Source organism: Mastacembelus armatus, chromosome 10 (assembly GCF_900324485.2).
Source record: "Mastacembelus armatus chromosome 10, fMasArm1.2, whole genome shotgun sequence".
Taxonomy (NCBI): domain Eukaryota; kingdom Metazoa; phylum Chordata; class Actinopteri; order Synbranchiformes; family Mastacembelidae; genus Mastacembelus; species Mastacembelus armatus.
This window is the reverse complement of record NC_046642.1, coordinates 14,274,630-14,298,488: the sequence shown is the minus strand read 5'-3', so window position 1 is coordinate 14,298,488 and position 23,859 is coordinate 14,274,630. Positions and strand designations below refer to the sequence as shown.

The following is a 23,859-nucleotide window of genomic DNA, read 5'->3' as shown; positions in this document are numbered from 1 at the left end:
TTTATTCTTCTTCTGGATCAAAACATACTTTTAACTCGCTTCTATCATGCATGAGAATAATATATATTTTCCATTTAAAAGTATGAAGGTTCAATATCTATAATACACTTCAAAGACATCAAGCATCATCAAAGTGTCCAAAAACTTTGGTAGACAGCAGGTTTTTAGAAAAACCCTTAAAGATTGACATTTGTCAAACCATTTGTAGATTCGTTTAAGTTTGGAATGCACTTCTGTCTCCGATTGTTACATAACTTGTGTAAAGTTTTAAAGTTAAAAAGTTCAACCTGCAATAAACATGCAGAAATTGACTGATGCACATTATTGAAGACAAGACAACACACATTGTTTTCAAATAAACAGTTTTATTCAAAGTTGCTTTGATGAAAAGTTCTTATCGAGTTCCAATAGTGACCTGCCACACTCTGATCAGGTTGTCGGTGTAGCCAGCAAACAGGGTCTGTGAAGATAAAATACAGAATAACATTTACATTTCATGGCCCTATAATTAAGATAAAAAGACAAACTTTATCAATTCCCCAAAGGGAAAAAAATCAAGAAATATAATAAATAATAAAAACATGTTTGTCCATTAGTATCAATGTAGTGTTTTCAGTGCCCCTCATATTTGCAGGACTGTCATCAGGTGACATCAGAGTTACAAGTGAATGGGTATAATCACTGGGGTAAAACACTGAGATAGCCAGAAAGCTGTATTTAAAGCTACATGTCGTACCTGTCCATCAGCAGACCAGGCCAGGGAAGTACACTGTGGGGGCTCAGCCTTGCTGTTTGTGCTGATTACTTCCTGTCTCAGCTCATCCACAATGATCTTGCCCTCCAGATCCTAAAAGACAGAAGGAAATCAGAGTCAGTCACTAGCTGCACAGAAAAAATGATCAGTGACAAAATACAACAAATCCAAAATCAATTACACATGGACAAATCTATACAAGTTAGAGCTCAGAAACAGCCTCTTTATCATCAAAGAATACAGTTGGCATTCATAATTTCATCACTGCCCTTTCCATTATAGCTTTAGTGCAAAAATATACTGGTATTTAGGACAAAATCTTACCCAAATCTTGATGCTGGGGCCAGTGGCGGCACACAGCCAGTAACGGTTGGGGCTGAAGCACAGGGCATTGATGGTGTCACCACTGTCCAGGGTGTAGAGGTGCTTGCCCTCATTCAGGTCCCACAGCATGGCTTGGCCATCCTGAATAGAAAGAGGAAGAGAAAATGTAAGATTTAATGACAAATGAATAAGCTATCTTTTATAGCTCACACCTAGGAGCTGGTTTCATAAATATGACACATTTGCAGCACTAACAACAACCTTTTTAAGTGCAGGTACCACTCAGAAACAGCCTCTTTTATCATCATTGTAAACAGATGGCTAGAAAGTTTCCATCACTGCTGAAACCTGCAAGCTGGAAATAAGCTGGTGCTTCCACCGAATTCGCAGTAAGTGAAGAACAATCAAAAACATTTTGCTAGTCTGCAATAGTAAGTAAAGTTTATATCATACCTTTCCACCAGATGCACAAAGGGAGCCATCAGGAGAAACAGTCACTGTGTTGAGGTAGCCAGTGTGGCCAATATGGTTGGTCTTCAGCTTGCAGTTAGCCAGGTTCCATACCTAAGAGCAAAGGACAGGAAGACTCACATTTGTGAAAGTACAGAGGCCATAATATGAAGTGATCTGAGGTTGTGCCCTCATTGATGTAAACATTCTCATCAGAGGTCAGGTAATACATGCCAGTTTTTTAAATCATTGGGCAAACAAATTACTTAAAAGTGTAATTTAGTTTCATATTCACAAGTAAGAACTCAAAGAGCAAATGCTTAAAGGAATTTAAAAAAGTACTAACATACCTTGACCATCTTGTCCCAGCCACAGGAAACAATGATGGGGTTGCTGCTGTTGGGAGAGAAGCGCACACAAGACACCCACTCAGAATGGCCCTCATCCTGCAAATTAAAGAGGGACAAAGCAAAGTTGTCACTCATCCATTATTAGTGATTTGGCCAGATAAAATGATTACAATTTTTCCCCACTTTACCTGTTAATAGAAAATAACCCCAGATGTCTGCAGTTAAGTTTTATGTTTCAGTCTCTTTAAACAATGACGTTTAATTAAAGAGACTGAAACCTTAACCACCCGTCACCTTTCCAGTGACGACCAGGTGCAGGATCAACATGTTTCCTCTCAAGATCAATCTGAACAATACAGGGAACTCCAAATGTACTTATAATTCAAACTAGTAGAGCACGATCCACTACAATCTAACTGTAATACCGACTAATACCTGGATGGTGTACTTGCAGACTCCAAGAGTGTTCCATAGCTTGATGGTCTTGTCCCGGGAGCCAGATACAATCTGGCGGTTATCAGCCGAAAAGGCCACACTCAAAACATCCTTGGTGTGTCCAACAAACTGGCGGGTGGTGAGGCCACTGGGGAAACATCACACCAGATATTTCAGATCAACAAAACTGTTCCAAATCTCAAGACACCCAAGTGGAAGGAAAGCATGAGCATATGAAATATTTCTGCTGGGAAAGAACTATTCTGAAAGCCACAGGTGAGAGTCCAAAATTTTCTTAAAACAAATTTTAAGAAATGGCTGACATGAAAATCTACTAGCACACCTTCACCACACACTGATTATTAATCAACTACTTAAAGAAACCTCTCAGAGGTCCTTCACTGCTTCATACCAAACACTTTTAATTTGAATGTCACACTAAACCTACCGCACCGTGGTCAACTGGCATTTTAAAATTCCACTTGGGATAAATAAGTACAACAAACAAGTAAAAAAAAAAAAAAAAAAAGCCTCTAATATTTTCATTCAAAAATAGATTTACATATGCTAATCACCAAAATAAAAAAAATGTCAACAGAGAGCCAGCCAACCCAGACACTGAAGATAGTTAACTAAAGCAGTCAGTGTAACTGCCACACAAATTAGTCTGTGTTTGTAGGAGCATGGACAGACTGATGGCACAGAGAAGGGTTTTATGCAGACCTGGTATGCAAGATAACAGTTTATAACTTGGCGCACCCAGAATCCCTTGCAGTCACAAATGCTTTTCACCTGTGGCACCATTACATATCAATCTACCTTAACCTTGGAACGAATTCAGCTTTTCACCCTGTATATCAAACATCTGACTGTTACCGAACAGACTCCTGGAACTTACGTGGTGAGATCCCACAGACGGAGGGTCCCATCCCAGGCTCCAGACAGGGCAAACTGTCCATCTGAGGAGATGACAACATCACTTACAAAGTGAGAGTGGCCCTTCAAGGAGCGCTGGGGGATGCCATAGTTGGTCTCATCACGGGTCAGCTTCCACATGATGATAGACTTATCTGAAAAACAGCACAAGGATTAGGTTTTTTTTTTTACTGCCCAGTGTCCATATTCCAGACAGGGAAGAGAAAAATGCACTGAACATTAGCATGTCATGCTAGCACTGTGAGAGTTCATGTTGCAGGGAAGACTGTCACACACATCTAAATCTACAGAGATCACGAGTGTTTTGTTGTGGATGTTCCTATATTCATGTGTGTTATTACACGTGTCACAGACGCAATGTGGACACCTAAAGGTGAATTACAGATGACGCCAGAGCCTGTTAGCCAACGTTACTCCTGCTACCCGGCTCCAGTGTAAAAACTTTTACAATACTTCTCGCCTTCACGGTTGTTTGTGTGTATTTCAGGTGTCACTCACATCAGTATAAAATTTGTCTCCTGTTACAGCACCAAACTAACTAGCTAACTAATGCTCTCTGAGCCATATTGTCGGAGCCGGTGGGGGAAGCCTCACCTCGGGACGCCGACAGGATCATGTCGGGGTACTGGGGAGTAGTGGCGATCTGGGTGACCCATCCACTGTGCCCCTTTAGGGTCCCCCTCACGGTCATCTGCTCGGTCATTTTGGCGAGATTCGGTCGTGCCTGTTACAAGGATGGATTCGGATTTTTCAGAGGTCCGGGAAAACCTAGGTCCTCATCGCATCTGGGCACACAGGAAAAGGAAGTCTCTACCCGGATGCAAAAGCTATGAGAGGGCGAGGACGCCGCAAAGGATTCTGGGAAATGCTGACTTTATACTTTTACGCATCTGTACTTCACTTATGAATATATAATGCATTTCTATCTGCATTGTATTTAGTACCGAAAGTATCTATACATGCTACAAATATCAGAAACATAAAACAATAATATTCTGCCCTTTATGGAGAAGAGAATTGCCATAGAATATGAGTATGGAAGCATGCTGGTGAACATTTAGGCTAGTAATATTCAGGTGAAAGATGTGTCCGCGCGCGCACACACACACACACACACACACACACACACACACACACACACACACACACACACACACACACACACACAAATAATAAGAAAAAAGCGTTTTGCTTCAGTCTACCGGTATACTTACTGAACTTGACAAAATAGGCTTTTTCATTATTTTTAACTGGAATCATGTTTTGATTTTTTTTCCCCGTTTTTTCCTGGTTTCAAATGAAAATAATCGAAATGGAAATGGCTTGGGATTTTCACAGTAAGGACTCTGCTGTATGCACTCTGGATTGACTACCAATTGGTGTTAACTTGATCCATAGTCGTGACAGTTTACAATGATAATAATAACAATAAACTATTATTTTAAACCAGTAACAAAAATTCAATGTTGCTATAAGCAATTCAAGCAGAGGTTCATGTGTGTGATTGCGTTTACGTGTTCCCTAACAACTAATAGTGTAACCTGATTTAAGTTTTAGAAACAGTGAGCTTATTCAGCTGTGATGATGGAGGCCATATGAGTAGCCTATTAACTGTGAAAATGTCAAAATGACATTTCTAAAATTAAGAGCAAAATTAATGGATAACACATTAATATTTGTTCTAATTACGGGCATACTTGAGTTAGATGGTCCAAAACAACTTTGTTTTCTTGTTGAAAAACTGAAAACACTGATGCTATCAGAATGAATTAGAATAACTGTATGACAACTTTTTGTGTTTAGGGTCATTTTACAATACATGATACAGCATTTCTGAATGCATTTTTTAGTAACATTAGTGGCAGTGTTTGTCAATAAAGGGTTGGTTTTATCACAGTAATTATAGCACCATTAAAAGTTACTGCCATTAAAAGTTGTGCAGATATTCATAGTCCCCAGATAATAAAGTTCACTGATGATACAAACAGCTTTTTATCAATATATCTCATTGGATTGATGTGAAATTTTCTAAAAAATGCCCAAACAATGATTCCTAACATCCCTTTTTTGTTTTCCCCTAATGCTGTCATCAGGTTGTAATACAACCCCAAATCCAAAAATGCTGGTACACTGTGTAAAATCTACATATTAACAGAATGCAATGAATTGCAAATCTAATAAACCCTTATTTTATTCATAAAAACATAATTTTAATTAATTATTTATTATTGACAAAGTACACCTTCAACTAATTAGTTAATGTTAGCATTATAACATGCTAAACTATGTGACAGCATGGTGACATTCAAAGCACTGCTATGTTTACCTACTGCTTCACATGGTTGCACTCCTGCTTTGTTATTTTAAAAAGAAATTAACCTGTGGATCATCTTCTTCCTTTGTATGTGTATTGTTGCATTTCTAACCAAATGAATTTGACTGATAACTGTATGCATATATGTTCTGTAGATTGACGTATGTATGGTATAATATCTCATAATCGCAATAATGTTAAATAAATGAAAGTCCATAATTTTACATGGACAAGAAACCATAAAACTGGAGCGTTTATTTCAGTCTACATGTTTAGTTAACCAGATTTTATGTTAAACATATTTCAGTAATTACAAAAATAGCTTACTTCTTTTACAACCAAATGCCCAACCACATACAACAAACATTCTCACAATGTCAAGCTAATACTATATGACTTGATAAAACACCAAACTGTATTCAGACATCGTGCCATTTATTGACTCCATTAAGCCATAAAACTGAAACTGATGGAATCTGCAAAAGAAATAAACACATATAATTATGTTAAGTGACAGATAACCATCAGCTTCCAGTAAAACAATGCCAAGACCTGTGCGGGTTGTAGTTAATCCATTCTCTTCTCAATATTATTTCACACTTAACACACACTTTATCACGTGTGTGTCCGCTATTCTATCTTAGCTTAATGACGGGCAACTCCTTCACAGATCATTTCTAGAATACATTTAAGTCCATACACAAGATGTATTTTATAGGTTTAACATAAACATGATGCACCAATGTTCCTTACAAAAGTCTTCTGAAGTTAAGAAAAGGACTTGTGAATTCATCCCACTGCAATGCAAATTGTTTTGTGTGATGTCAGTGAACCAATGTATTCACCTTGTAAGTATAATATCAAAGGATATGTGAAAAAATGAAGCTGATCACAGATGTTACATATTGTCAGACCTATAAAGAAACTACAACCGCAGTAATATGTGACCTATATTAGTACTTTTGCAACATATTGTAACACAGTGGAAATCTGAACTACAAAGAAGAAGCCAGCATTACCAATGTATTATGTTTCCTGTATTCAGTAAGCAGAAAACCAACACTGCTCTCCTGCTATTATAATGACCTTTGTGGAAATTTATATAATTGGAATACAAAAGACAATTTTCATACATCACTGATCCACTGTTGTTCTGAAGACTCGTTTGCAGAGTTTGTCTAAAATCATATTTTTTTAAAAATGTACTTCAATCAATGCTACCTACGTACAAAGCGCTACTCTGTTTATGGTTGTGAGCAAAAACTGAAACTAGATAAATGTTTAGCAGCTTGAATGATGAGCCTCACAAAAAAATGTTGTAAATGACTGCCCTTAATCTGAACATGCATTTTGCATTGTAAAAAGATAATTTCTTGTTATTCATATTGTATCAAATGTGCAACAAATGTCAATGTTGAAGACATCCACTAAGAACATGTAATATAATTTTACATTAAAGTGAAGGTATCATCAACATAACCCCAAAATGCCATCACTGTCCTGTACATCTGTAGCCTAATATATGAAAATACTTGATTGCATACCAGTGAAGCCAGTGGCAGTTTCTTTTATCCTATTTCCTACATTTCTTCAAACAATGATACATGCATATCTGCGTATGTGTTTTTCTTTCCTCCATAATCTCCACATGTAGACCAAAGGTTTATAAAAGTATTTAAGCACCAAGAAATTATTCCATCTGAGAAAAGTTTGTTCCAAAGACAGAAACACACCAATGAAAGTCATCTGATAGCAAAGACTAAAACTTGATATAACTGAAGGAATATACACACAAAAATGCATAACTGACATGTCCAATTCATCAATGCACCGAGGCGTATTGAAGAATAAAAAAGTTGTGTATACATTTGTTTCAAATTTCATACTGTAGTCAGTTAGTCCTTCAGTCAGTATTGATTCAAAAACATCAAACAAACACACAATTAAGTCAGCAGTAAGAGCTTACACTGTAGTCCAGAGAAAACTGGCAACAGCAATTAAACATGTCTTCATCTGTGATTAAAAGATAATGATCTGTCACACTGAAAATGATTAAGAAAATAATTTGATTGGCAATTATTTGTTAAAGCAACTAAAACAGAACTAGTCTATTGTTGGAGCTGATTAGCTCCCTGGTTGAAACACTGAAATACTCATTTATTATGTTTAGTGTAAATGGTTCCTTTGAATCTGGCCTTGAATTATTCCACAAACATGGCAGTGCACAGGAATGCAAAATGTAACTGGACAAAATTATGCAAGAATATAAGAGAATGAAACAAAAGGCTTGTTCAGCTGGAAAGACTATTAAAGACTGCTGAACGCAAATGAAAACTGTCTTTGAGGTTTCGATTGGGGGACCACAAGTCATACAAGCTGTCAGGATACTAAACAACACTGTTGTTGTTATGATCATGCATATAGTTAGTGAAAACCTTTGCAAAAGAGCTATGCAAGACATCACCACAACATGTTCTATTAATCTGTCCAGTAAATCCTTGCTTATGTGCCAGTGACGTCAGTGACTCCCAAACAACTTCAACTGGTTATCAGCCACTGATATGTCTTTCGTTCTCAGGTGAATGCAGAAATGCAGTGTTCTCTGTCTCCCCCTCCTGGAAAGTTTCCATAACGGAGAATCTGAGTGTTCATTTTGACACCGAGGCATTATGTGGCTCGCTCTGCTTCATAAAGGCTCTCTGCCGGTCCACCAGTCATTTCTCCATCAGGCCCCACACCCCTTCAGGGCTGAGAGAGACGCTTACGTTTGAGCTTCTGCCTCGTCATCTCCTCCTTTCAAAAAAGAGAGAGGAGAAGAGAATACTGGTCCACACCTGGCCATCTGTCAAGAGATCTGTGCATCCATCCATCCCAGCATTTATCCCTCTGGGAGAGTGGGCGAGTGTGCACACCGTCATTCCCAAACAGCATTCATGATTACAATCAGGCAGCAAGTCAGGCTTCGTTAGTACGGCATTCTTGCACTTCACTGTCCATCAAAGTAAGAGTCCCACTGCCAGTTCAGTTTCTTCTCTTCAAAAGCTGCACAGCTGCATTCTTAATACTAAATCTCTGGTTTAAAAAATTTTTCATAATACTGCAGACTCAAAAATGTCCTAGTTTAAAAAAAATCTCAATATATTATATAAAATGTTTTTATAAAAAAAGGGGAAAAAATGGGAGTGGGTGGTTGTAGTAACCAGATGCAATATATACCATATCAATATGTACATATTCCATGCTGCTGGTTAGTTATCACTGCAAAAAAAGGGTGGGGATTTGTTATTAGTAGCATATCAAATCAAAACCCAAACATAAACTCTTTGTATCAAAACTGGAAAATAACTACTGATTTCAGATACTCATGCTTTATAATTACATGCTCACACACTGTAAAATACTTACAAAATGGCCCTGTGGCAAATCAGAGTCAAGTAATGAATTTAATTTAGTTTAATTTAATTTCATGTAATCGATAAGTAATAATCTCAGTATATCCTTTGACCATGTTAGCTATTTGCCAACCATTCTACCTGCCTTCTCATAATTTAAAGCTAATATATTCATTACTTCAGAATGTGCGTTTTATAGAAAAATGTTGCTCACCTTGTGCCAGCAGCCTGGTATGGGCAGCCCATCCTGTCCCTGCAGGGTTACAACAGCGGTAGAAAGTTAAGAAACTAGAAATATCAAGTGATGCATGCTTAAACTGTGGTGTTATACGCTGGAGGCTGTATAATAAAAATACACATTCAAGCAAAACAGAATACAAGACAGAACAAAAGTGCTCAAAAATATATTTCTTGTGAATTTTAATCAATTATTTTTCTTGGAATCTGCAATTCTCCAGATAAGTATGCTCTCAATTACATCTAGTCTCTTTATTTAAAGCAACATATACAGTTTGTGAAAGGGGTTTAGACAGGATCAGTACTACTCTTATATCTGTCTGTCAAATATAAGGTTACAGCCAGAAAATATTATTTTAAATTATTAGGGCCTTCTATTGTATGTGGACTGCTGACTGACGGCACATACAGAGTTAGAGAGAGATGAAAAAAGGAAAGTGCTGAAGTACAAAAAAACAATAGATGCTTAAATAGTGACGTGAGAAAGGATGAAGAGACACTGTACCAAAGGACAGGGGGCCTCAGAGCCAGAAGGAGGAAGAGGAGGAGGTGGAAGAGAGGAGAGCCCTGCCTCCACAGACAGACCTTTAGTCTCATCACAACCCTGTTGGCAAGAGCCAGTTATAAATTAACACTGAGGAGAAAGTCCAAGAACAGCATAAGAAATGACAGGAACAGTGCTGAATGCAGAAAGCAGAGAAATACTGAGGGTGTATAAGCTGAGAAGAAAGTCGTAATAACTAAACTGATTTAGCTGTGAAACACAGTGAAATACAGCGTGGAAGTGACGTACCACAGGACAAGGCTGGTCCAGACCTGGAGGACCCTGCTCTCCCTTCTGCCCCTTTAAACCTCTCTTTCCAACTGTTCCCCTCTCACCCTGGACGTGAAGAGGACAGCAGTTATTATTGCAGTAATTCTACTATTATACCGCATTAATAACACAGCATGAAGCTCAAACCAAACCATACATGTCATTAAAAATAATTACATGTGGTCAAAGGAAGCATAGTGGCACTATTAAAATCAGTGTTATTATGCATAAAACAACACTTATGCATAAAAAACTATAATACAATAATCAGTAAGTATAATACAATATTTATTTGTTTGGTACAAACCTTCTCTCCTTTTTCCCCTCTGTCACCTTTCTCTCCCATCAGACCTGGGAAACCCTGAGTACAAACAGGTGATCAGGTTGCTTCTCAGGTTAAAGGTCAATTAAACTGAAAATAATCTATATTAAAGTGTAATTTAGAATTTTCTAAATTCTCATTGAGAAACTCACATCTAGTCCAGGCTCTCCTGGTCTGCCCTGTGAACACAAATTCACACATATAAGTCATAAAACATATTTAAGACCCTGACAGTTAAAACAACAGATATAAACAACATCTATGGAGGTGATGGTGTTCTTACTTTTTCTCCCTTTGCACCTGGAAGACCCACCAATCCTGCAGATCCTGGTGGACCCTGTTGGCCATCTAATCCCTGCAGTACAAAGCAAATGTTCATCTCTGTGTTACGACTGTGAAGCTCAAATTTGATTATGATAATAAATGGCCAGTGTCTATTACCCTAGATCCAGGAAAACCAGTGTCCCCCTTTTCTCCCTTTATCCCAACTCCAGGCTCACCCTGCATTAGAACACAGGTAGAGTGAGTAACAAACAACTCTTGTCATAGCCTCAACATGCACATACAGACTGTACTAAATACTGTACATGGCCTTAGAGTCTTACCTTAGGACCAGGCATCCCGTGCAGGCCCTGAAAACACATTGTGTGTTGTGAGTGTGACAACTACAGATGAAAATAACAAATGTGGCTAGTATAATCAGGACTGGGATAGTGATGTACTGTTAAGAACTCACCATGGATCCAGGTGACCCGGGAACCCCTGGTGGGCCAGGTGGGCCAGGGGGACCTGGTTGGGAAATCATTTGAACCTGAGAACCAATGAAATTGCAAGAGTCAAGCAGGAGCAGGAAGCTTCTAATGGCAAAGCTGGGTCATAACCAGAGATGTTTCAGTGGTTAAACATGGTATGATCCTTTAAGCTGATGACCCATGTGTGTGTGCACTGATCTCTTCTGTAAATATATGAGTGAATGTAGAGGACATGTGTCGAGTTTGAATGCGTGTCACTGACCAGGTTGTCATCCAGTCTGCAGTCGCCTTTCTCTCCTTTCTGTCCGTCCATACTCTGACCCAAAAAAGCAAAAGATGAACTTCCAGCTGTTGTATGCACTATGCATGTTTGGATATCAGAGAAATATGTTACTGTCACTACTTACAGCAGGCCCAGAGAGTCCCATCTCTCCCTTCTCCCCTCTCTCACCAGGTGGTCCTGTCTCACCCATATCCCCTTTAGGTCCCTGAAGGTCAAGAGACAAGATCTCAGAATTATTGGGAAGCAGTAAAAAGGAAATTAAGTTCCATAAACCAACATATATATTAATAAAAATTTGATATAATGTAATCAGCCTGTTTAGATTTTGTGCATCTTTGCAACCATACCTTCTCCCCATCAATTCCTGCTGGCCCAGGTAAACCCAGCTCACCCTGGAAGATGAATATTGAAAAGACTCAGTCAGTTGATTAATATGACCTTTACGCTACTTGCCAATGATAGAGCAGTACATTGGTAGGATGACAGGAGAACTCAGAGTGACTTACCTTTTCCCCTGAAGGGCCTGGAGGTCCAGGTGGTCCCGGTGGGCCCTGAAGAAAGTAAGAAAGAATAAATAGACAGAAATGAGCATATATCTTGATAGATGCTATACTGTGTCTAACAACTTAAAAAATCTTTAAACCATCTCTCCGTTTTGTTCAGTTTGGCTCTTAAGCTGATAAATGCTCCACTATTGTGTGCCACTTGCCAGCAGTGTGCCAACGTACCAGTTACAAAAACCCAAAAGCATTTATAAAACTCCATGAACGTGAGTGTGGAATCTGGTTGGGAGATAATTTTCTTACATTTTCACTATGAGTGTTCACATGCAAGTAGTCAGGAAATGAAAAGTTAATTATTTCAGGCCATATGTAACTGTTTACTTAGATTGTTTACCAAGATGGTATAAAAACTTGGGAATTCACAGAATTTCACCATAAGACTTAAACAGGCAACACAAAACAATACCACAAGGCTGACAGATTTCATATGCTGGCCTGACAGTAAACAAAGCTGATGATTGCTTTCATTTACTCTGTTCACTGATCACAACCAACTTGAAGCAATTTTCAGTCTTACAGAGATAAAACAGAGTGCAGAGTGTGGTTTGTGCTACACAATACCCTGGAATCATTTTCCATTCTGCTGATTGCTCTGATGGCTCTGATGGAGGATGAGTCGGATTGAAAACAACATAAATGTGAGTGTATGTAATACTGCATGAAAAATGCATGCACCACCATGCGATATTCATCCCATATTGTCCCCGGTGCTGTCTAATGAGTGACAGGTCCCTTAAACCATGTTCTTAATCTCTACATCCACAGTGTTACACTTGTTAAGTCTCCCTCTGAAGTCCTCTGCCATCTTGAAGCAATAAAAAGGGAAACCATGATGCCTTCCAGAGGTGTACATGTTGATTCTCTCATTTTTCATTTCTCCAATTTCTAACTAAAGCTATGGAAACCAACACAATGTTTACAAACAACTATTCGATCTGAGATATTCCATCATTAGAAAACGAAGGCTAGTCATGTAAATAAATATATGACACTAACAATCCAATTCAACATGGCTTTAAAGCTAATTTATCATCACCTAAAATTCCACCACAGATGAAAACAATAGAGCTTCTCACACAACCAGTGACTCGATCATATGGGTGGCCAAGGAGACCTTGCATGCGCTTTGGTGTCAACTGATCCATATTGGCAAGAGGCTTCTGATAAGATCTCAGGCTTACGTTTTCACCAACTCCTATGTCTCATGCTGCTGTCTAAAGTGTTGCATGCAGGAGACCATTTAAGATCAAGTCTAAGGAGACGTGGTTCATAGTGGTTTTTAATCAAATACACACTTCACTCTAGAGATAGCTATCTGTTATTAGCAGGTAGCACGATACATGGTAGAATCGCGTGTATGAAGAAAGGGATGTGAAACTGAGACTGTGGCGTCTACGAGGGGGTTCCTCTCCAGTCTTTTCCAATGTATTCCCTTTGTACAACAGCTGAGTTATGTGGAACAACACTAATAAAAAACAATGTTAATTTCTCTGCGTGATCAAACATAGTTGTGGAGGCTACATGTTATTTGATACAACAGCACAGCTGTATTTTATTTGCTGGAGCTATATGTTTTCTCAAATGAATACACAGGCTACTACAGCAGGCACATTCAGAAATAATCTTTAGATGTGACATCCAATCCATCTGAAGTCTGTAGCTCTGGATAGATGGTGTCTATGTAAGAACACAGAACCACTGGTTAAAACAGATGGGACAGAGAAGATATTCTGCACATGAGTTGTGTGGATATGCAACTCTGTGTGAGTCAATGCATTTTTATATGTTAGTTACTGATCACACCACCAAAACCATGCAGCAACAACAGCAGATTACCGAAACACTGATGGTGTTGATGGCCTGTCAAGAAAAAAATGGCAACATTTTCAGATTTGCGGTTTTAAAAAGGAAAAATCCAGATGTGTTTCTAACGACACATCCATTTCTCAGCTTCAGTTCTTCCTGATTACTAACTTGTGATTCAGAAATAAATGTCTGAAAGAACTTATGATGTAACCATAAATCTCATCTCTGTCTCTTTGACATTTTAACATTACTTACCTGGAAAGCATCAAGAAGCTTCCCATTGAAATCAATGATGTCGGAAGAGCCTGGTGCACCTTTTTCACCAGGATAGCCCTGATCCAGAGACAGAACGAATGAATAAGATATACATAAACCACAAACCCCCACCCCCAAAAAAACAATGCAACTGCTCAGTATAACAGACTATACCATGGGTCCCTGTGGTCCTTGCTCTCCTGATTCCCCTTTGTCACCCTGTGTGATGAACATAGCAGTTTTATGGTAAACCTCTTTCAGAAATTAGATATTTAATATTGTTGTGTAGCAAAAGAGTGTTAATTATTGATGTGTGTATTCTTTAATAGGCCTGTAAAACTTGGCCCACACCTTTAAACCTGGGAGTCCATCCATGCCTCTCTCTCCCTTTTCCCCAACGCCTGCTTCTCCCTTTTTAATACACAAACATTTCAGGTCAGTACATGATAGTGATTCATTTAAAATAATCTGTGTCAGAGACATGAATAGAGTTTATCAGTACCTTTGCCCCTGGAGGACCCTGTGGCCCAGGATAACCAGGCTCACCATCTTCTCCCTGTTTGTTCAAGACCAAATGTCAAAAGTATAAACTTATGGTCAGATGTTATTTTCTTAAAAGACGGGAGAATTTGCCAAGAAAATCCAGGAAAAAAAAGAGGGAAGACTCTTAAGCTAAATCAAGGCTGATTATCCACAAATAAACTTACCGGCTTCCCAGGCAATCCCTGTGGCCCCTGAGGCAGAAATACCATAATCATTACAAAAAGTACCCAGAGAAAAACAAATCACCACAGATTTATATTTATAGTTGAAGAAGAAAAACTAAAAATGTGTGGACTGTAAAAAACTCAAAAACCCGACTTGAACTACACTCACCTCAATGCCATCGTGACCTGGAAAACCCTGAGGAGGACAGAGGAAAAACCTCGTTATGGTTTAATCTGTAGGCAGCTCATCAATAAAGAGCTAAGCTACTTTGGCCACTAGATGTCAGTGTTTAACAAGGCATTACCTGTTCAATTAATAATTTAGAGCAAGGGAACATAAAGGGGTGATTAATGAAAGGAAAAATCTGGAAGAAATGAATGGAGAAACATAAGTATAGATGATCACCGAGTAGTCTGAGTGTGAGAATGATGTGAATCATATGATGTTTTTTTTTTTTCAGCCAACGGGTTTCATTGCTGCAAAACTCTGACTGATTTTTGATCGATGTTAGACAGCACTGTTTGTCACCACCGAGGGATTTCTACAGAAAGAATCACTCACTCACTTCACTTCTACAGACCTGATAATCTGTCAAGGCTCTTGGCAGCCCAGCAGCTGCTCTTTAATTTGCCGCCCATCTGTATTCATAAACCCTTTTTTCCACCATTGGCTACAGCCCACTATGAGGCTCTGCACTTGAGTCTGTATATGATGAGAGTCAGGTCTCAGCTCCACTCAGCACAAAAACAAAGATACTTCCACATTCTGGCATCTGTCCATCAGTTTGGTTTATTTAGGTAAACAGGCCTATTGCGGCTGTTTGTGAAAGCCAGGTGGATGTGTGCTTGGAGGAGCTAAACATCTGTTATGAAGTCATCCTTGAACATGGTTTAGTGGGATCTTGTGCAAGAGTGCTCCGTCTCTTGACTTTTTTCTCACACAGGCACACACACTGCTATCAAGTAGTTGTGTTTACTTGATCACTCAGTGCTGCACTGTAATAAATTCAAGATATAAATTGGAGGTTGCTGGCCTTCTGCTCTGTCCTCATATTTTACAATAATGTGCAGAAGCAACTTGGACGTCGACCAGCTGGTTTTCTTTCTCTCGCTCTCTGCCAGCACATACAAACTGTCATCCTGATCCCCTTCGCTGCTATGCAGTCCTCTTTGACTTCCATCCTGCAGAATCCTTTTAACCTCTTTTCTCGCCCCTCTTACCTCCTCCTTATCTTATGATCTTTCCTATACAGCAGCTGGAAACAAATTATTGCTGCAAATAATTTTTTTTTTAGAACTTCTAAACTTTTATCCTGAATAGAGAAAGGGACGGATGAGGAGCAATTCAGATGTCAGATACAATTCAAATTATAATAGATGTATGATGAAACAAAGCAAATATTCATTTCATTAGTCACTTACACATCTACCACAACAGTTTCATGAAGCCACACATCAGACAGAAACACGCTACAAATTAGTATAAGCTGTCATTCCTTTTGTTCTTTCCACTTCACAGATATAAACAGCACGGATTCAATGACACAAATCCTGACAGAGTCACTTTCTCCTGATCAGCCTTTCCTACATTCAGACATCTGCCCACAACATGGAGTGTGTCTTAGTCAGTCTGCTTTGTTTTGCTGTTTTGGGTTTTGCAAAGCCTTTAATCAACTTGGAGAACACATTTGAAATTGACTAGGTTTCAGGACTGGCCCATACTTTTCGACTCTGTCTGTTTTTTGTCATTTTCTGAGTTGTGCTGGCTTTCTGTGTTGTTGGTCCTGCATAAGCTCCCAACTCACCCACGCTAAAACCACCATTTTTCACTTGAATCCCTTTGCTGTCCTGTGCCAGTTGAGGGTAACAGAGCGTTTATTCCTTCACTTGGAAATTTGGAGAAACATAAACTGCCTACAGCAAGGAGCACAACTATTGTTTGGTGAGTCGGGCAAACTGCCCATGAACTCACCGCGGTGCCATATCTGTTTCAGGGGTGCACATCAACATAGTCATGGTAGGAGGGTGGGAGAATGGGGGCGTGTTGGAGAAGTTTGTGGCCGCTGTCTTACACAAAACAGATGAGGGCAGAAGTAGAGCTGCTATTCTGGGAGTTTTTAGGTAAGCCACAGCAAGAATGAGAATATGGGTTGAGTGCAATTTACTGTGCAGACCCTTTCCCCCGTTAATACATTTGTATAAATGCACAATCACACAGTGCACAGAAACACAATTTGCAATATATCACACCCCACTGTTGAACCCTACCAGGTCAACACTATTGAAGTAACACATGACTGAGGAAAGTGATCAAATTCTTTGAGAGTGAGGAAAAGGGTGTGAGTGATGGTGCAGAAGTGTGTGTGTGTATGGGTGCATTGTTTTAAACATTGGGTGTACATTTAGCAATTTGATTTCTGTCAGAATAAAAGTTCTTACCGACTCCCCAGCAGGGCCACGAGGCCCATCCTTCCCTGTGTTCCCAGGGGGGCCTCGAGGACCAGGAGGACCTGGAGGACCAGGAGGACCAGCAGGTCCAGCCTGACCCTGGTCACCCTGATGGAAAAAAAAAAAAAAAAACCAATAATGAGGGAAACAAATAGGATGTATATCTTTACAACACATATCACAAACATGACAGTCTGCACTGCAAATATTCAAACATATTTTATAATCATGCATTGATAATTGTTTCTTGTCCAGTGTAGTGGCAGAAACAAACTGTAAATGCAACATTGACAATTTATTTTAAGTTAATCTGGCTATTTACACATGCAGCAGGTAGAGTGCAACTTTAGCATTCATTCACTGAAATATCTGCTCTTCAGATACAGTATGCTAAAGAATACTCTACTGCAAATTGCACCACCACCTACAAGCTGCCTTTGTAAAGTGATGTTACAAGAGTGAGGGCAGTGAATGTATTTCGGGGACACAAAAACCTGTGAGCTGTAAGACGCTAAAAAGCTCCACAGAACTGAGGGAACCACAGATTGAGATAATAATTCTCTGTGGGTTCATCACTGTGATTGTCTGCATACATATAGTCAAATTGGGGACATGTCTATGTCTGATGACTTTTGCTTTGTTGTAGCAGGCAGTATGTTATACAGCAAGTCTCTTCATCAAAATCACATAATCAAAGCCCTATAAAAGGCTTAAACATCACTCCTTACAATTCTATTCAGCCTTGAACGCAAACCAACAAAGCTCATGTTCTGTAATGCATGCAGTTCATCTTTCAAGATGTTCTTTTGGTTGTGTCTTTTTTTTTTTGGTTGCTTTTATACACACAATTTCATCTAATCAGTCATGTTTAAAGCAAACAAGCTAGTAGACACAGGAAGATTATGAAAAAAAAGATCAAATCAAACATGGAATCAAAGTATAAAAGTGTGAAAAAGAAGGAAGATGCAGATGGTTAGTTAAAGTGTTAAAAAGTGCCCACATGCCTTAGTTTTGGTCTACCTTCAGAAAGCGTCTCTGAAAGCTGCTGGACTGCTCTCCAGAGAGAAAACCATGGTCATATCGAGGAAAGACCATCTGAGATGCAAATTATTCAGCAAGAACAAAAAGCAGACAGAGAGAGAGAAATGGTGGAAAGAAAAAGAAAGGTGAGCAAGTTGAAATGAGAGCAAGAGGAGAAAGATAAAAGTGAGTGAAAAAAAAAATCTGAAATCTGCTGTTAACAGAGATTCTTGAAGTGGGGAAAAAACTTCTGCAGGAAAGAAAGAGATGAGAACTCAGCAGCCTCTGAAGCTGAAAGCCAAAAGAGAAAGCTTAAGGGGAAAGTTTTGCTCCTCTTTCCGCAGGGATACAGTAGCAACAGATGATCGCTGGAAGGGACAAACCTTGACGGTGAGAATCTGATTACTGTGCAGACCTGCATATGTGCTGTAGTTAGGAGGACCCTATAGACAGAAGTAACAAAGGCAAAGATTAACAACTGCAAAAAGTGACAGATCCATTTTATAAAACCTAAAAAGTGTGGCCTCTTTTCCCTTTTATTCTTTAAAAACACATATCTCTATTCAAACATGCATTTAAGTGTGTGTATGTCTGTGTGTTCCATTTAATGTCCTCCAATCCTTTTTGCAACCAAACCAAACAGAGGTGCCTTGGATCATTCCAGCCAACAGACAGCCAACTGTCATGATTGTCTGTCAAGCTGAAAGGAGCAGAGTTTGTCTGCTGCTAAACATCTCAGAGCATACTGTTGCTTCCCTGGATGAGTTCCTATCAAAAACACATAGATGAAAGGTAAGGATGGAGAGATGGGATGGAGAAAAGATCTAAGAAAAGGGGGATGAAGAACAGCAGGGGGACCAATAGGGAGAGAAAGAAGAAGAGATGCTAGTCTGCTCACGAGGTTTCGGTTAACAGGCTGTGGTGAGCATTGGATAGCTGAGGCTTTTCCATCACCACAGACCCCCTTCCTGCTCCTTTCTTTGCCTCTGCACCCTTCTCTCCCCACTGTCACATTCACTCATTTATGCAGTTCTTACCATGGAGACCACATATACATATTCCCCTTAAACATCTCATAAGAGAATAGGCTGATTCACAGTGGGCTCTCCCTTTACCTTGTTCTCATCAGACCTTAGGCTGATACTAAGACAAACAGCCATTCAACCTCAGAGCCCCATCTAACCATGACCTTTTTGTTGCTGCATGGGGAAGGCCAAGGAAGGATTTGGCTGGGGATAAAACTTCCATTGTGGTTTGTCTTTCCACCAGATGAACTTAAACATGCAGTGACAATCTCCTCAGTATGGAATTGACAGTATGGGAAAAATGGATAGCAGCTTTATTCCTTTCAAAAATTTTGTTTTATGAAAGCTGTAATACTATGCATGACCCTTCGCCAGAGAAATTTGGTGGTGCTACACTATCTGATTGTGTTGTAATATCCCTGTTTTCCTGTGTTTGTAATCATCCTCGGACCAGATTCAGCCTGACAAGACACAGAAAATGATGGATGGGCAGGAAGTCACAGGTTAATAGAGACTCATGGCCACTTCCTGTTTTTACATGCATTCTGTTATCTCCTAGTAGAGTTCAGAGGTGAAACGACATACATGTGGAAATCATGGCAAGGTAATAACTGAGCTTATGTACTGGGATGATACCGCCAACCTCCCATAACTTTGCATCTGCTCAACCTCAGTGGGACTGTAGTTTGATGCTTCATAGCTGTATAATTGACATTTTAAACATTCAGAAACAGTTTTTTACTTGCTAACCTATCTAGCCATATCTAGGAAAATGCACCCCTGAGCCAAGCCTCATTCGCAGCTTCAGTAGTTTTAGGATCTGCAGGGTTTGTTTTGAACCAAGCCTGTGTCTCTAAGCGATACTCTGAGGTTTTGGGGTTGCAGATTTATCCAAGGATATCAAAAGCTCCAGAAACCTTGTCCAAGTGTAATATTTACCACTTGGAAAAACTATGTAAAGCAGAATCCCAAAAAGATTTAATTTTTCTACAAACTATTCCTTCAAATGAAAGAATAGGCAGGAAAATCAAATGGTTTACGCCTTGATAGGAATCAGGAATTTCTGTAATGTTTCTGAAACGAATCATAAATATTGTTCTACTAGGCACCCCTGTCAAATTTTCACTCCATTTGTGCTCAGCTATAAAACAATAGCCACACAGTTTCATTCCAATACTTTTACATGCTCTGCTATGCCACTATTGCCAGGCTCTAACTCTCAGAAGGTTTATGAGTACACATCCATTTCTAATTATTATTCAAAAGCCTTTCTTTGTTGGATGTTTGCTAAAGAATGTTAAACACAAAAAGGGGTTTATGTCCGTTTGGAGGAACACTTGTCGTTTTTGTAAATATTTTGTGTTTTAGTATTGTGAAAGTGCTTCAGAGTTTTGGACCTCAACAGACAAACTACAGTCGATATGGATATTTATTGGCTGGTAGGGACATACAGTATCATTATGTGGACCACAACAAAATCTATAACAAATTTACAATGTTTTGTGTAGCAATACAATGAATATTTTCTTTTACTGAATGGTCAGATTGATTGATTGATTTTAAATCCTAATTAACTGAGTAAATAAAGGCTTGCTTTGTAAATTGTAAGGAAATAGTAGGCAGTGAGACTATCTAAACATCCCCTGTGTGTGTTGGAATTTCTACTGTATTGTGAATGTGTCAGCCCTGTGATAGACTGGTGACCTGTGCAGGGTGTACCCCGCCTTTTGCCCAGTGTCAGCCAGGATCAGTTCCAGCCCCCCCCCCATGACCCTCCACAGGATAAGCAGTATATTTATGGATGGATAGATGGATGGGTGGATCTTTCTGCATTTTTCCTACTCCCCCACTTTTAAGTTGATGTGAAGTAGTGTGACCTTGACCTGAAATTATATTCTAAGCATAATAGAGCTAAAATAAAAAACAACATTTAGGATCCATGGGGTACAAAATTTCTTTAAAGAATCCAGGCTGTTTACCATGCAAAGCACAGGGGGGTTTACGTTCAAACCACAGTGAATGAAGCGGGACATAATTACATAGATCTCATGGTGGGTGGAATGATATCACATGAAAAGACAACACTGACAACATGGACCAGATGCAGAGTGAGGTTACCTTGCAATGTTAAAAAAGCAAAGTTTGGTAGAGATGAGATGGCAGCTGTGGCACATTGCCCCAACCATTGGGTTTTGATGGTAAGTTTTAAGTATTTTCATCGTTCTTTAATATCCTAATTTTTCATCTCTGGCTTTGGAGATGTGGGCAACTCAAACCTCATCACAGAGGCCGGACTATGTTGTTGGTGTAGTTGCTGGGGAAGCTTCACAGGGTAAGCGTCTGACTCTGCTAAAAGTTAGAAAGAGCACTTACCAGAACCTCTCGAGCTGATTAACACTTTTTGACTGTGTAATCCACAGCATGTAAGCTGGGTACATTAATCATTATCGTTGGACAGAGCCAGGCTAAATAACTTCGCTGCCAGCTATAGCTTACCAGGCTATTTGTTATACAGACATGTGGGGTAATGATCTTCTGGTATAATGGTATTTTTATTATGTGACTGTATGATATTTTGTCATCTCTTGGAGAATCTGCTGTTTAACCTTTAATTCTGTCAACATAAAATGAAAAACAAGTGCAAAGACAATGCAAAATTCACAATTGTTTTTTCATATTTCAAAACATTTTTAAATAGGGAGAGTTTATACAGAAGCTCGTATTTCAATTGTAAAGAACTGATAGGGAAGAAAATAATGTTAAAGAAAAAAAAAATTCAGCCAGGTCAGCTGGAGTGAAGAAACAGCTGCTAAAATGCAGATATAACAGTCAAAACCAGTCATTTAACCTTGTTATCCAAAGACAGAAAACATGACTTACCCTTGGCCCAATGTCTCCTTGGTCACCCTGGAACAAAAACAGGAAAATAACAATTGTCAGCAGTTATTAACGCTATATATGCATACAAGAGCAGTCACGCAATACCAGTAGTGTAGAGGAGCTGTGACAGACAGACTGAAAAATTAATATTTGTGTATGGAAAGGAAGCGACTCAAAGGTCATCTCTCCACAAACCAGCTCAGGATGTCGACTTTTACTGTATAAATCATTTGATATGCCACAATTAGAATCATCTGACAGGATGTGATCAGTTAAGTAAATGGATACTGTTGCATCTTTGATGAGGATTTGAAGTTCATGCTCCCATCACTGAACTACTTTCATGATTACATGAAGAAAGCCAATCTTTCTCTGCATTATCTGTCATTTGCAATCCCTGCCCTTCAGTCTGAATCCTGCGCTGACAGATTCTGTTTATTGCATTTGTGGGTTTCTTGTGGTTGTGCTTATCTGGACAATTTTCGCTTGAGTGCAGAAACACACACACACACACAGACACACACACACACACACACACACACACACACACACACACACACACACACACACACAATCACTCACAAACACAAAGTCACCCATCAGTGCATACACAAATGACTGTGTGTGCAGGCCTGCTCTGTCAGTTCTTGCAGCTCTTACGGTCTTCAACAACTTACACTGGGCATAAGTTCACGAAGCGGGAAAACATCTGGCTATCATTGGCCCCGCAGAAGGCCTGTAAACCTGTTTAGTGCTCTGACTTGAGAATGTGTGGAGACATATGAGCTCCTACATAACTACATGTAATCTATAGCTCGTTTGATGGGCGTGCAGTGAAAGCGTGAATGTGGGAGGGCGATGGATGGAAGGCCTATGAGACTGTGTGTGTATGTGCACTTGCATTTTTGTCTTCTATCTTGAATATGAGAATGAATGAAATGAATATGAGAAATACATCCATGCACAGCATTGACCTGTCTAGCAAGGCTGCTGAAATCCGTTTTGAAACATACCTTTTCTCCCTTGGGCCCGGCTGGTCCCTGTAGGCAGTAGGAGATAATCAGACACAGTTGGCGAAGAAAAATGAGTTATCATAAGCAACATACATTATAGTAGAATACACCTTCAGCTGGACCTCGAGCGGGGAGTCTTCAATGAAACAGTAAGGTAAGGCAGTAATTCCACTTAAAGCGGTCGTGCCATTGAGACTGCTCAATTACAAGTATCTTTTGTCTGATCATAATTCACAATAAGAAGACCATATGACATGAGCTGCCAAGTGGGAACTTGTTTTAAAATTTTACTTTGAAAGATACAAACTGTTTTGCTAAGAGATCAAACTGAAAGGGATAATCATTACTTTGTCCCTCTGTTAGGTGATCTCATTAGAGAGAAAAACTCTCTCAGTTTCAGTAAAAGTTTTAGAAGTAGAATCCCAGGACCACTAACTAAAAACATGAGGTCTCAAAACAAGACTACGCGCTCACCAATAGTGTACAGAAGGTGAAGCACTGACCCACAGCAACACGTGTTAAACAGATATTGCCTGATGAACAGTAGGCCCAAAGAACAGCTAATCCCTGCCAGTGTGGTTGTGCTGTGCTGTTGTCCACCTCTGTGTCTGCCTGTCTCAGTGTGTCCATGGCTGACAAGTGGCACAAGGATGCCAAATGTGGTGGCACCACAAACCATGGACTGACAATGTGCCCTCCCTCACTGTGACGCAGAGAGAGAATAACATGGACACCACCAACCATCTCTGATCTCCAGCCCCAGACTTTCTATCAGTGAC

General features: G+C 39.5%; 2 protein-coding genes across 14 annotated transcripts in view; both read right to left on the bottom strand.

The window, feature by feature from the left end:
- Nucleotides 1–345: 345 nt before the first annotated feature.
- On the bottom strand, nt 346–4,065 carry rack1 (receptor for activated C kinase 1). 2 transcript variants are annotated; one of them, XM_026331062.2, is made up of 8 exons: nt 3,844–4,065; nt 3,212–3,383; nt 2,311–2,461; nt 1,879–1,974; nt 1,532–1,642; nt 1,079–1,219; nt 737–847; nt 346–460 (listed from the first exon to the last, which is right to left on the bottom strand). In XM_026331062.2, the coding sequence occupies exons 1-8, from the start codon at nt 3,950–3,952 to the stop codon at nt 395–397; spliced, it is 957 nt and encodes a 318-aa protein (XP_026186847.1). In that variant the 5' UTR covers nt 3,953–4,065; the 3' UTR covers nt 346–394. The 2 variants fall into 2 exon arrangements, with proteins under 2 accessions (XP_026186847.1, XP_026186848.1); XM_026331063.2 differs by having other exon boundaries at nt 2,314–2,461; nt 3,844–4,063.
- A 1,738-nt stretch (nt 4,066–5,803) lies between these two features.
- Nucleotides 5,804–23,859, bottom strand: part of LOC113144400 (collagen alpha-1(XXIII) chain-like) — a 104,569-nt gene continuing 86,513 nt past the window's right edge. For 3 of the 12 annotated variants that reach the window (XM_026330435.2, XM_026330439.2, XM_026330446.1), the window contains 26 exons: nt 23,081–23,107; nt 22,068–22,094; nt 18,163–18,237; nt 17,134–17,250; nt 14,864–14,890; nt 14,695–14,721; nt 14,490–14,543; nt 14,339–14,398; nt 14,162–14,206; nt 13,988–14,065; nt 13,763–13,786; nt 11,870–11,914; nt 11,711–11,755; nt 11,488–11,568; nt 11,343–11,396; nt 11,065–11,139; nt 10,934–10,960; nt 10,770–10,829; nt 10,612–10,683; nt 10,481–10,507; nt 10,314–10,367; nt 9,986–10,072; nt 9,698–9,796; nt 9,170–9,208; nt 8,969–8,977; nt 5,804–8,356 (listed from right to left, as the gene is read on the bottom strand). In XM_026330435.2, coding sequence (XP_026186220.1) covers nt 8,306–8,356; nt 8,969–8,977; nt 9,170–9,208; nt 9,698–9,796; nt 9,986–10,072; nt 10,314–10,367; nt 10,481–10,507; nt 10,612–10,683; nt 10,770–10,829; nt 10,934–10,960; nt 11,065–11,139; nt 11,343–11,396; nt 11,488–11,568; nt 11,711–11,755; nt 11,870–11,914; nt 13,763–13,786; nt 13,988–14,065; nt 14,162–14,206; nt 14,339–14,398; nt 14,490–14,543; nt 14,695–14,721; nt 14,864–14,890; nt 17,134–17,250; nt 18,163–18,237; nt 22,068–22,094; nt 23,081–23,107 — 1,386 coding nt within the window. In that variant the 3' untranslated portion in view covers nt 5,804–8,305. Of the gene's footprint in view, nt 8,822–8,968; nt 8,978–9,169; nt 9,209–9,697; nt 9,797–9,985; nt 10,073–10,313; nt 10,368–10,480; nt 10,508–10,611; nt 10,684–10,769; nt 10,830–10,933; nt 10,961–11,064; nt 11,140–11,342; nt 11,397–11,487; nt 11,569–11,710; nt 11,756–11,869; nt 11,915–13,762; nt 13,787–13,987; nt 14,066–14,161; nt 14,207–14,338; nt 14,399–14,489; nt 14,544–14,694; nt 14,722–14,863; nt 14,891–17,133; nt 17,251–18,162; nt 18,238–18,545; nt 18,606–22,067; nt 22,095–23,080; nt 23,108–23,859 lie in introns of all 12 variants that reach the window. The other 9 variants (XM_026330437.2, XM_026330441.2, XM_026330442.2 and 6 more) reach the window with 8 other exon arrangements.

Excerpts from the sequence above, each read along its gene's own strand:
- rack1 (XM_026331062.2), bottom strand. The coding sequence starts at position 3,952 with ATGACCGAGCAGATGACCGTGAGGGGGACCCTAAAGGGGCACAGTGGA. Across the intron at positions 3,384-3,843 it reads GATCCTGTCGGCGTCCCGAG|ATAAGTCTATCATCATGTGG; the intron begins GTGAGGCTTCCC and ends GCTGTTTTTCAG. Across the intron at positions 848-1,078 it reads GCCCCAGCATCAAGATTTGG|GATCTGGAGGGCAAGATCAT; the intron begins GTAAGATTTTGT and ends TCTGTCTTTTAG.